We start from the raw sequence: 12,976 nt of genomic DNA on the forward strand, positions 1-12,976 counted from the left end.
TGTGTGTGTGTGTGTGTTTCTGTGCGTGCACATGCATGCGTGCATATGTGCAAATATGTGCATGGTTTTAATTTTAAGTGAATTTTTATTCCGAGGAGTAGATAAAATAAGTTATCCAGGTCCTCCGACAGACCTTGTCAGAGTAGGGGTATCAGCTAATCTTGAATGTCGGTCCACAGGAATTTAGTGATTGAAATAACAGAAGTTTTATTATAAGTTGATTCCAATTACTAGACAGTTGATGAGTAGGATGCAAAGTACTGTAGCTACCAGTGGTCTGATATTGTCATTTATTTCCCAAAATCTATTCAAAGTTTTTTGAATAAATGTGTAAGTGTCTGAGGCAATAGTAGGAAGACATTACAGCCACATCACTGGAGGTCTTCAGTTTTTTGCTGTGTGATATTGGGCAATTTACTTAACCTCTCTTTGCCTCAGTTTCCTCTCCTTAAGTTGCAGTACCTATCTTTTAGGGTTCTTGTGAAGACTAAATGAGCGAATGCTCACAAAAACATCTAGACTAGTGCCTGTGAGATTATGACATAAACTTTAAAAACTAAGATCCAAGTTTTGGAATGAGTTTCTATTTTCAATAACATGAAATATATATAAATATTTAGTAGAAGATAAAGGCACTCTAATTGACACACTGTACAAAACCCATTATGCAGAGTCAACATAGTCTGGAAATGCGAATCAGGAAAATTAAATAAAGGTGACTGAATTCAGAGCAAAATGCACTGAGAATGAGACATGGACATCTCTGGTACCTTAATCATTCCCATACTCAAAGCCATGTCTTTTCGATGTACCAGTGTTTTTTGAACATGTAACATGAAGTCTAGAAATAGTTACACCTCCTCAAATGCCTAAACCAATAGCCTGGACATTGCTCTTCATTCTTTTCATTACTGAGTGGAATTAAGAATAAGGGCATTTGGGGGCAGCCAGTTAGCTCAGTTGGTTAAAGCACAGTGTTCATAACACCAAGGTTTGCCAGTTCGATCCCACATTGGCCACTGAGCTGCGCCCTCCACAACTAGATTGAAACAACTACTTGACTTGGAGCTCATGGGTCCTGGAAAAACACACTGTTCCCCAATTAAAAAAAAAAAGAAGAATAAGGGCATTACATCATCAAAAAGACAAGAGATAGATAACAAATGCTGATGAGGATGTGGAGAAAAGGGAACCCATGTGCACTGTTGGTGGGAATGTAAATGGGTATAACTCCTGTAGAAAACAGTATAGATGTTCCTCAAAAAACTAAAATTAGAACTACTATATGATACAGCAGTCCCACATCTGGGAATATATCCAAAGGAAATAAAAACACCAATTTGAAAAAATATCTGCCTCCTATGTTTATAGCAGCATTATTTACAATAGCCAGGACATGGAAACAACCTAAGTGCTCACTGATGATGAATGGATAAAGACATTGTCTCTCTCTCTCTCTCTCTCTCACACACACACACACACACACACACACACACACACACACACTTTGGAGTATTAGTCAGCCATAAAAATGACGAAGTCCTACCATTTCCAACAACATGGATGTACCTTGAATACATTATGCTAATAAGTCGGAGAGGGAAAGACAGATACTGTATGACCTCACTTATATGTGGAATCTAAAAAACAAAACAAAACAAAAACCTACCAAACTCAGAAAAACAGATCAGATTTGTGGTTACCAGAGGCAGGGGGTGGGGGAAGGGGAATTGGAGGAAGGTAGTCAAAAGGTACAGACTTCCAGTTATAAGAATAATAAGTACTAGGGATATAGTGTACAGCACGATGATTAGAGTTAACAGTATGACATATAGGAAAGTCATTAAGAGAGTAGATCAGGAGGTAACATTTTTATTTCTTTTATTGTAGCTATATGAGATAATGGATGTTAATTAACCCTGTTGTGGTAATCATTTCCTAATATATATAAATCAAACCATCACCTTAAACTTATACAATGATGTATGTCAATTATTTCTCAGGAAAACTGGGGAAAAAAGATAAAACTGAACACAAAAGAAAAAAGAATAAGGGCCTTACCTCATCTTGAATGCCACTCAATCGGAATTTAGTGATAGAAATAAGGTTTGAAGGACTATGTCATACCAAAGGTCTGATAGGAATTACTAATTTGATACTAATTATTTCTCTAATTTGCATTAACTAGAGAGAAATCTAAGTCTCATGGTTGTGTTAAACATCATGTCAAACATAAGATGAAATCTGAAAAAAAAATCCACTTGACATGCTTTTTCCAATGTACTTATTTTATAAACAAAACAACAGTGTTGAAAGTGTTCACTTTTAATTCAGCTGTATAGATTTCTCTACATACCTAAAACACATAGTCTTCTAGTTGGATATGAGGTGAACAGTTATAGATTAAGCATGTTAGTGCATGGTTGCCAAGGAAACATTTATTTTTTTACCTCAAAGCTGAAATTTACAGTAATTATTAATATATGAGCTAGCAGTGTATTCTATAATTTCTGATTTACAAAATAATTAAATGCTAGGAGCACTTACCAATGAACATGTTTTTATCAAGTTTTCATAGCCTTGGTAATATTATTTCTGAAAATGACTCCCAAATCCCCTTGTCCATCAAGATTTCTGTCTAAGCCCCAGTTTTTCGTTCTGCCCTAACCGATCTGCCTGGATGACTGCCGACCACCCATGGCAAAGCTGGAAGTTACTGTCTTTTCCCATCCCTTCCCTTCACAAGGTTTAGCTTTTATGTTGTTGAATCCACCACTGTCTCCTGACCATACTACTCTGAGAGGCTGAACACAGAGCTGTTTAGCCTCTCAGGCCTCAGTTTCCCCTTCTGTGAGATAAGGGGGGTGATCCAGTTCCTCTGAGAGATCTCCTCTGGCTTTAATTCTGCCACGTGAGTCCCATGAGTACAGTCTTTCCACTTCTATTACTTGCTCATCTACTTCTGTAAGCATTCTGCCTTGAGCTCTCCCCATCCCTCCTTTACTTGTCAAATCTAATTACTTGCAGCCCGTGTTCTCTGCCAATTTGCTCCCACCTACCTCACCTCCTTCATTCACTCTCCTCTTGCCAGTTCCCTTCAGTGCAAGCAAGCCTTCTCCTGCCCTCTGTTCCCCAGTCCCACGCCCTCCCCCAAAACTTCTTCCATGCTCTTTTCTAGGCCACAAATAGCTGCCTAGTCTGTCTGTCAGGCAGCCCCACCTAACACCTAAATAGATGTGATCTGGGCATGGAAGCTCGGGTCCTTTACCGCCCTGTACACCTTTAGACCTCTGGTAAAAAACAGATACTATTTGGAATATTCATATGTTAATGTGAATGTTTTATGACCCACAATCATAGTTTTACTATTTTGTGTATATAAAAACCTTTAGTAGGTTTTTTCCACTTGCAGAAGTCATCTATGCTCATTAAAAAAAAAAAAATTCATGAAACCCAGAAAATATATGAAGAGGCAAAAAAAGCTGCCTGCAATCGCACCTCTTAGTGATGGCCATGGTTAAAATTTAAGCGTTCAATATGCATTTAATGGTTCTTAAAAGGCTGATATGAGCCTTTATAAGGTTGCATTTGGGGTAGATGGTGGATTAAACAAATAGTAGCAATAATACTGGCTCAGGCCATTTCAGAAACCAGAGGCAAAGCATTTACAAGAATCTTTTTAGTACTTTTTGATTTGATATTTGACTTAGACTGGAATTTTATTTTAGGGGTGAGGCAGGTGATTGTTAAGGTGAAGTGATACAGAGCTTTTCACATTGAATTGAAGGCAGCTTTGCTCACAGGGATGCCCTGGGTATAGACTTTATGTGGTTTCTTTTCCATTTAGATTCCACAAAGAATTTTTTATCACATATAATTTAAATGTAACCTGAAATAGCTGCCCCTTAAAAATAGCCCTTAATTAAATTGCATCGAATTGTGTAATCTGTATATTTTTATAATATACATGTATTGCACATTCTATTTTATAAATACAAAGTAAATTCTATTAATGTGCTATTTAGGTACCTTCAGTGCTTCAGGAAGAATAAATTCGATTTGCTTTTTATTATGTTATTTTATTGCCATATGTAATCATACAATATGTACCTTATTTTAAGTAAATAAATTGACTGAAATAAGATCCCAAGTACAGATGGCAGAAGTGCCTCATTCTTTGTATTCCATTTTGCTTTCTTTCAAACTTATTTTCCAGCTTATAGATGAATAATCAAGTCTAAAGTGTTTTACAAAAATAGTAGGAATTAATGTGACCCTTAAAACAAAATGCATTGTTACTTCTGCTCAGAGTATAGGGGTTACTTGTTCCAATGGTGCATTCCATAAATCCCTGGTGTCTTGGGAAACAGCCCTGGTGTTTATTGCATCAGGAACTGCTTTCACTTGACAGAATGTTAATTGTTGTGTATTCTTCACTTTTGTGATCACCAGGTTCTCTTATTCAAGTACCTTCTGTTGAGAAGGGGAAACTTAGTAAAGTTCGCCTGGGTTCATTGTCTTTGAAAAAAGAAGGAGAAAGACAATGCTTTTTATTTACAAAACACTTTTTAATTTGTACAAGAAGTTCAGGAGGAAAGCTGCATCTGCTCAAGGTACTGGTTTTACGTGGCTATTCCATTTATGTTTCATGCACTTAAGAAGCATCGAGGTTAATTTAATAATGACGTTCCCATGCCTGGTATCTTAAAACATTGTCACAATTGCATAATGAGGTAATGTATAGTTACCAACCTTCGCATTTACTTTGTTGTCACTTGGATCCAAAGTGATAGATATTTAAGTACCATAAAGAAGTGTAATTAAAATCATAACCATAACAACATTATTATTAGTTGATGACTACTGAGCTACAAAAATCTTATCAAATTACTACAGTGCACTGTTGCAATGTTTGCTAAATGCTATTATATCTTGCTCTATACCAGGAGTCAGCAAACTATGGGCCACTGCTTGATGCCTATTTTTGTTAATAAACTTGTATTGGAACACAGCTACGGTCATTTGCTTACATTTTGTTTGTGGCTGCTTTCATGCTTTGTAAAATGGCAGATTTGAGAAGTTGAGATGGAAATCATATGGCTTTACCATTTGGCCCTTTACAGAAAATGTTCACCCATCTATACCTTCTGTTATTTGTGCCTAAAAATATTGCCCATTGCCATGATGAAGGCTTTCTACTGCTTCAGCCACTTCCTGGCTGGTGAGCTCAGCCTTTGCTGAGCTGCATTCACTGTGAAGGGCCCCTGTCATGCCATCTAGCCTCCCATAGACTGACTTCCTAAATTCTATAAACACTGGGAATGAGTGAGTTGGAGAAAAATCATGAAGTGAAATGAGTTTAATTATTTTTACACACCTAAATTTAATTTTGGAATCTATTAAAAATTTTATTTATGGTATAGAATTACTATGCTTCCTTCTGTGGTAACTTGAGCATAAGACTTTCAAGTCAGAGCTTCCCAACCTATGCAAGATTCTCAGCCTCTTAATGAAAAATTGGTTTCTTTCCAGACAGGTGGGGTTCTCTCTCTAATAGAATGTACCTTGATTGAGGAGCCCGATGCAAGTGATGATGACTGTAAGTCACATTCTATCAGTTAGAATTATATTACAATTAAAAAATCCTATGGGTTTTATTTGTTTACAGCTAAGAAAGAGCTGCTTAAGGAGGCAGTTGAGATGCTGAGGTCATTCCTGAAGTCCTTTGTATATGAGAAATTCTATTGCACCATTTAACCTGTAAACCTTGTTAAAACCATCTTTGAGAATTCCCATTTTACTGAATTTGTCTCATGATAGTAATTTTTCAGTGTCAGGCAGAGAAGAAAGGAATTGAATTAGAGCATTAGAACTCTGTAGATTTTCATGAAGATTAAAAACAAATGAAATGAGAAGGAGATCAGGACCCTAGTTCTGAGGAACCTACCGGCCTCAGCTTCTTCATCTGCTATGACCTAAACAAAGCCTCCCCTGTGCCAGAGAAGTACCGTAGTGCTGAAATGAGGTTCTGGACTTGAGCATCAATTGTATTACTAGAAGCACGTGAAAGCAGCTATCCCTCATCTTTTTGTATTCACATCTAATTGTTTGGTTTACGTGTGTTGAAGCCAAAGGTTCTGGGCAAGTGTTTGGACACCTGGATTTCAAAATAGTGGTGGAACCTCCAGACGCTGCCCCTTTCACTGTAGTCTTGTTAGCACCTTCACGCCAGGAGAAGGCCGCCTGGACAAGCGATATAAGTCAGGTAAACAAACGACTTTTGCCATAAATCTTTCTTTTTTTTTCTTTACAACGTTAACTCCTGGGGGGGGATTTTTAGAGTGAATTTATTTTTATTAAAAAATTACATTTGGTTGCCGTGGTCGCTATCATCACCATTATGTACCTTGATATGCTGGAATCATTGTTGTTTGTTTTTATTTTTATGGTTCACATTTATGTGAAATGTAGTAATTGAATTTTAGTTTCTGGGCATTTTTGTACAATCTGTAAATGTAATCACTAGAGTCGAACAGCGTTAAAATCTCCCTGTTAGTAATAAGCTCTCCAATGACCCTCACTGGATTTTTTTTTTCTTATTTGTTCCTGAGGTAGGAAAACAGGGAGATACAGAAAGAGCTTGGTGAGAAATATCAAATTAAGGAGTCACATCAGATAAGAGATACTGTCTGTAGTATGAAAACTGAAAAAATGAGCTCTAGTATTTCATATAGAAAAAAGTACGGAAAGTTTCGATTACCTTTTCTTGATCAATAATGTCCAGTTAGGGAATTGTTGCATTTATTCAGAATTTGGAAATATGTCAAAATTAGCCATGATTAGACTTGAGCATTCCTAAATCTAAACTCCATGTTAATTTTGGCTCCATCAGCCAATGTAGGAGAAAAATGTTCATGTGAGGAAAATATGAAAAGAAGGCTTGATAATTATCTTCAAAGTTGTTAACTCAAGGAAGGTTGGACAAACGGAAAAAGCATATACTGTAGATTCTACTGCTTCTTTTTTTCTGAAGAGCTCATAATATTTTATATATAAGACAGGTATAAATCTGAACTATATCATTGTTCTTTAGATACTTAATTTTTTCTGAGTGACTAAAAACTGAGGGAAAAATAGAAAGAATAAAAATAAAAAATAATTATTTTTATATGTCAAAGAAAATTTACAGACTTAGTCTCATTTGAACCTTGCAACGGTATTCTGAAGGTAATGAGAAATATTATTCCCATTTCACAGGTGAGAAACCTGAGGTTTGGAAGGCTGTGTTTGTCCAAAGTTACACAACTGTATTGAGTCAGAACTCAGACCTAATCCAGCCCTTTTATCACCACTCTAAACACCCTCTACAGGAATGCTGGATTTTCACTTATATACCCCATGATTGCTTTGATGGTGAATAAATAGCTAAAAGTTATTTGATGGAATTATGCATTGATGGAATTTGTCAGAAGGCACTTCTTTTCTGGCTAACAAAGGAATGAAATATGGTGTAATTACGTCCTTGAGATGATTTATTAATACTTTCATTAACTCTGCTGGATGGATTAATACTTTGTAGTCTTTGTTTGTAATGCATTTCTTACCTTATGAAATTCTGAATCATTCACTGATTCTATGAATGTTTATCGTGCAATCACCATGTGCGCCAGGTATTGTGTAGGCACCTGGGATACGGTGGTGGTCCCTGCTCCCAAAGAGAGGCAGGCTAGCAGGGAAGAAAGGGAAGTAAACAACTCAATGCAACAAGATTTTGTTAGTGTTGTGAAGCCAAGGTAAGTACGAAGAATGGGGAGAATAGGAGTAGACAAAGGTGTTTTTCTAGCTGCTGCTAGCTCCTCCCTTTTGATGTAACTGGGGCTCCTAAGATGCACAATTGATGAAAAGCTTTAAGTAACCTCCTTAGGGCACCTGGTGAGGCATTGTTAATAGAGAAAGACCCTTGGGATGCCTGTTCCTTTAAAGAAAAGTATCCAGTGCTTTGCCTGCCATGAGCATCCAAGTAAGAGACTCTACTTAAACTACATCTTGCAGCAGAAGTGTACAGCTTCCTCCTATTTTCTGATTCACTATGGCCATGATGTTAAATTATATTAGATTATACCTACAGTTGAATAGGAGAAAGATGCTAACAGAAAGTTTTATCTTTTTGAGTGATGGTATCATTATGTGAAATTACTGTGTTCAGTAGAACTTTGATAGTGTGTGGCTTTGACACGAGTTCTCTTATTCAACAAATATATTTATGCAGTGATACTATATGCCAGTCACTGTTTAGGCACTTGTGATGTATCATGAACAAAAGAAGCAACTACTATAAAAAAATTCTCTGACCTTGTGTAGCTTAGTACATTCTAGTGTTGGCAAAGCTGAAAATGAATAGTAAACATTACAAATAAGTGCATACTCTTTTATGTTAGAAGGCGATTGGGCAGGGTAAGGATGGAGCTACTGGAGGTAGGCATGGCTCGGTATAGTTTTAGAAAGGTGGTCAGCTCATTCTGAAGTGGACATCTAAACAAAAACTGCAGCCGGTGGTGGAAATGACACGTAGGTATGTTACGAAGGGAAAGTCATTCGAAACAGGATAAAAGCCATTGCAAAGAATTTAGAGCAGGAGGGCACTACATATTTTGAGTCATAGCATGAAGGTCAGTGTGGCTGAAGTGGGATGCGAGAGGCAACAAATAGAAAATGAGGAAGTCATGTAAGTGGAATTGTTAAGTAAGCAGTGAGATATAGAAGCGCAGTGTTTATGACGCAGATCCAGGTAGGAGACTCTAAGCCATTTAGTTCGTATTTAAGGCTGTAAAACTGTTGAGATCACCCAGAGAGTAACTGTAGATAGAAATGAGAAAAGGGCCATGGCCTGAGTGAGGTGTCAGGGAGAACAGCAAGGCGGACTAAGAAGGAACCATCAGTGCAATTGGAGGATAGCCAAGAAGGCATGGTGTGCTGGAAGTCAGGTGAAGAAAATGTATCAGGCAGGAGGGAGTGGTCAGGTGTCAACTGCTACTAAAGGCTGAGCACAGTAGTGAGTCCCCTGAGATACTTAGTGATTCTTCTGATGTGGGGTTTCAATGGTGAGTGGTAAGGATGGAGTGTTGAACTACTACTGATTGAGCCAACCCTAATGCCCAGCAGCCTGCATCTCAACTGGCTTTGTTGTCTGCTTAAAGCAGGGAATGTTTTATGGGGGAGATTATGTGCTATACATACAGTGATGGAATTTGTCAGTCTCCCAAGTGTACCTCTGGGTATATTCATTATTAATAAGGTGAGCCTACCAAATGCTTAAAAAATACTGTTTAATATTTTATGATGTATATGTAAAAAATACGGACATAAAATGGAACTAAAAATACACCCAACACCCAGTATACTAAATAAATTTTTATCAAAGTATTTTCCACAGATAACTACATTAGAATTACCTGAGGGTTTTTAAAAAATGCAGACATCCCCTACATTCCACCTATATTCCAGACATCCCCAAGGTTTAACAAGCTCCACAGACTACTTTTGTACAATTAAATTAGAGAACCTTTGTCCTGAAAAATCAACTGTTTCTATCTCTAAGACCTCTAGAATCTTGCCATAGAGAAATTATTTTACAGTTTGGCTCTCAGTGTATATAGGCATCATTTTTTGCTTTTTTATCTCATTTGCGTCTTTCTATATTTCTGCATATTTTTCATATTGGTGTCTTCTAATATAGTGTACACACACACACACACACACACACACACACACACACACCCCTCCACATTCACTTCCCACTTTTCTAGCTTTTTCTGAATAATTAGGCATATCATATAGGCAGTTTCCCAGTTTTAGTGTTAAGATATGCTATGATGCTAACATCTTTGTGCAGGAATTTTTTCCCTTTCATCCTTGGCTGGTATGTCTTCCCCAAGTGGGTGAGGCTGGTACAGAGGGCCTGATTACTTTCATGATTTCATAATTCATAACTTGACAGACTGCCAAAATGCTACAAGAAATATAATTCATTTCATTACATCATCAGCAAGGTATCTATGTAGCTTTCTTCTAAGTCCTGCCAATGTTGCATTTTGTCACATTTATCACATTTTCCTATTTAATGGAAAAGTATCACTTTCTGTGGTTTTAACTTACACTTCTGTAATTATCAATGAGATTAACATTTTCCACTATATCTATTTCTTGTCAGTTCCTGCCAGATGGACATTTATTCATTTTAGCTATCTGTACAGACCAGGGAAATGAACACTTTCTTTCAATTCATATTATGAGTATGTTCTCTGTTATTATGTCTTGTTATGTTTTACTCTTTATTTTGATAAATCTTAATATTTTTGTGGTTTGATTTGGAGTCACCTTGCTAAGCTACTGTACCTTGTTATACTAATCACACATGGCTCTTACTGAATATAATAAACCGCTTCCTGAGTAGACACATTCTCAGTTTCACATAAAGCACTCTGTGCAAAAATTAAAACTTTTGGCCTTGCCAGGCCTCTGTCTTTGAAGCTGTAATTTTTAGAAGTAACAATTGCTTGAATGATTAATTACACTTTCCTTTACACCAGTAAGGCCATTATTAACCATTGGCGCCTCCAACAAAACGTGAAGTGGCTAATGATCTTGACCAATAATTTTTCCCTTGTTCATCTATTTATAGGGAAAAAAATTGAGGCTGAAGATTTGACCATTCATTTCAATATTGTGCATTCATTTGTGCTTGTCTTACTGTCATACATAATGGTGCATTAAACAGATTTTTCTATAATTATAGGTATTAGCTAAAATGCAGAATTAAAATTCACCTCTGAGCTTCTTGGTTTGGGCAAATGTGTCAAAACATACACCTTGTATAGACAAATTTGTAGCATGCTGCTGACATGCGTTATTCCTTAAAATAGCTTCCCTGGAATCAATAAGGAATTTTCTATTTTAGCATAAAAAAGTGAATTAAAAGAAAAATTGAACTTAACCTTCCTTCCTACTACTTAGAAGTATTAAGAAGGTAAAAAACATTCTGACAACAGTAGACCACTGACCTTTGAACAGGTATTGCCTCAAATAAAGCCCTCAAAGAACCCTGCTGGAAGAGTCATTTTCAACATTTGTCCAATGACCAGCTGCATCAAAATTGCCTGGGGCTTTTGTGAACATACATATTCCCAGGCCCAACCCTAGTTATAGTCATAGTCATCACACACTGAACTAGAATATTCGTGGCCTAGGAACCTGCTTTTGTTATCTTAGTAATTTTAAGGTTTACTGTAGTTCATATAAATTCCATGTGCCCTTAAAGATATGTTGCAGATTGCTTATTTTCATGCATATCTTATTGAATGAGAGAACTGAATTTATTTTCAGTTGGGGCTCAAACTCTTCTCCTGAACACAACCAAGATGCATGCTTGTATGATCATAAGTATATAGCACACCTTCTAATATAAATATATCATATGCACAATCATATACAAGTATCTCTTGCTTCTCAAAAGTTCATGTTACATCACTTTGCTTTTACAAAAGGCCTATATTATTTCCAGATGCTGTAGTTTGAGGACATTCATTGAAGGGGACTTTAAAGTATTCCTTTTTTCCCCCCAGGGTTTGGGAATACCTGGTGATTGAAATAATGGCATAAGACATGAGAAAACATGCTTTTAAGGAAAAACAAGTTTGAAAATGGCTGATGTGCTAAGTAGACTGAATAGTCAGGGGATGGCAGTGATCGAGTTTCTTATACATATATTTACTCTTTCATTAGACATTGGAGTTTAGGGTAAACCCCAAGTTCAGGGCCTGTGGGAAGTCACTTTGCAATCAGCTTCTTCACACCATTTAATTGCAGTCACAAAGCGCTGCATGATCTCCTAGTAACTAGAAGTAATTTCTGATTTTAAACATTGTTTAAATCTTTTTTTTAAAAATTTTCTGTTTTGTTCAAAGGGAATATGTATCATTCAAAATAAATGCTTCTCTCACCGAAAGTAATTGCAAAGGGAAAATTTTAATTGATGTGGCATAAATATACATTGAAAAGGCAGAGAAAATTAGCAAAAGTTCTGTTAGAAAGAGAAGAGAACAAGATGAACAGGGTTGTATGTGTGCGAGAAACAGGAGCGATTATACAGTGTATCCTCACCAACCCAACATGGTGCCAATAGAAACTGTTAGAGAAACTAGGAAAATGTGGGCATTTATTGGCAAAAAACACCTGAGAAGCAGGCATAGAGCTGACTAGTGAGACAAGAGGAATTTCATCCAAGGAAGCCACCATTTCTCCTCTGCCTGCCCCATACCACCCCCTAGGGTAGAGAATGAATACAGCAGAGGCAGTCACCATCCGAAGGTCGTAAACCTCTCAAGCAGTGCTGTATCTGCCAGAGAATTGTGACAATGTGACATTGTGGTCAGTATCCTTGAGAAACACATTGCAGGAAAACATAGTCCTTATATTTGCCAGGTACACAGCTTTGGTATCTAGACATTGAACCTGTTCATCAATGTATAATGTTTACTTGCGCGCGTGTGTGTGTGTGTGTGTGTGTGTGAGAGAGAGAGAGAGAGAGAGAGAGAGAGAAAGAGAGAGAGAGAGAGAGGGAGAGAGAGAGAGATATGAAAAACTAAATTGTTTTTGTGGATATAAACAATTCTGGAAATATATGATCTGCCTAGGTTTTCATGTGGGTTATAATTGTCTATTTTTTAATTTCACAGTGTGTGGACAATATACGGTGTAATGGTTTAATGACTATAGTGTTTGAAGAGAATTCCAAAGTTACTGTGCCACATATGATTAAGTAAGTGTGATAATCCTTTCCCTTACATTATAATCAAGATCAAATTGGTAGATAATGTAAAAACCCTGAATAAAATATTACTTCAGTAGCATTCTGCTTCACACTGTGAATAGGTTTCTTGACAGTAATATGGTAATTCATGATAATGCCACAAGACTA

At 36.8% G+C, this 12,976-nt stretch overlaps 1 protein-coding gene across 1 annotated transcript in view; it reads left to right on the plus strand.

The window, feature by feature from the left end:
* The window catches only part of RASGRF2 (Ras protein specific guanine nucleotide releasing factor 2), a 227,353-nt gene that overhangs the window by 114,697 nt on the left and 99,680 nt on the right, over positions 1-12,976 (plus strand). The window contains exons 10-13 of the mRNA XM_019652583.1: positions 4,453-4,613; positions 5,533-5,599; positions 6,129-6,265; positions 12,735-12,817. Of these exons, the coding sequence (XP_019508128.1) occupies positions 4,453-4,613; positions 5,533-5,599; positions 6,129-6,265; positions 12,735-12,817 (448 nt within the window). The remainder of the gene's footprint in view (positions 1-4,452; positions 4,614-5,532; positions 5,600-6,128; positions 6,266-12,734; positions 12,818-12,976) is intronic.

The sequence above is a fragment of the Hipposideros armiger genome, unplaced genomic scaffold (genome assembly GCF_001890085.2).
Source record: "Hipposideros armiger isolate ML-2016 unplaced genomic scaffold, ASM189008v1 scaffold_182, whole genome shotgun sequence".
NCBI classification, from domain to species: Eukaryota; Metazoa; Chordata; class Mammalia; order Chiroptera; family Hipposideridae; genus Hipposideros; species Hipposideros armiger.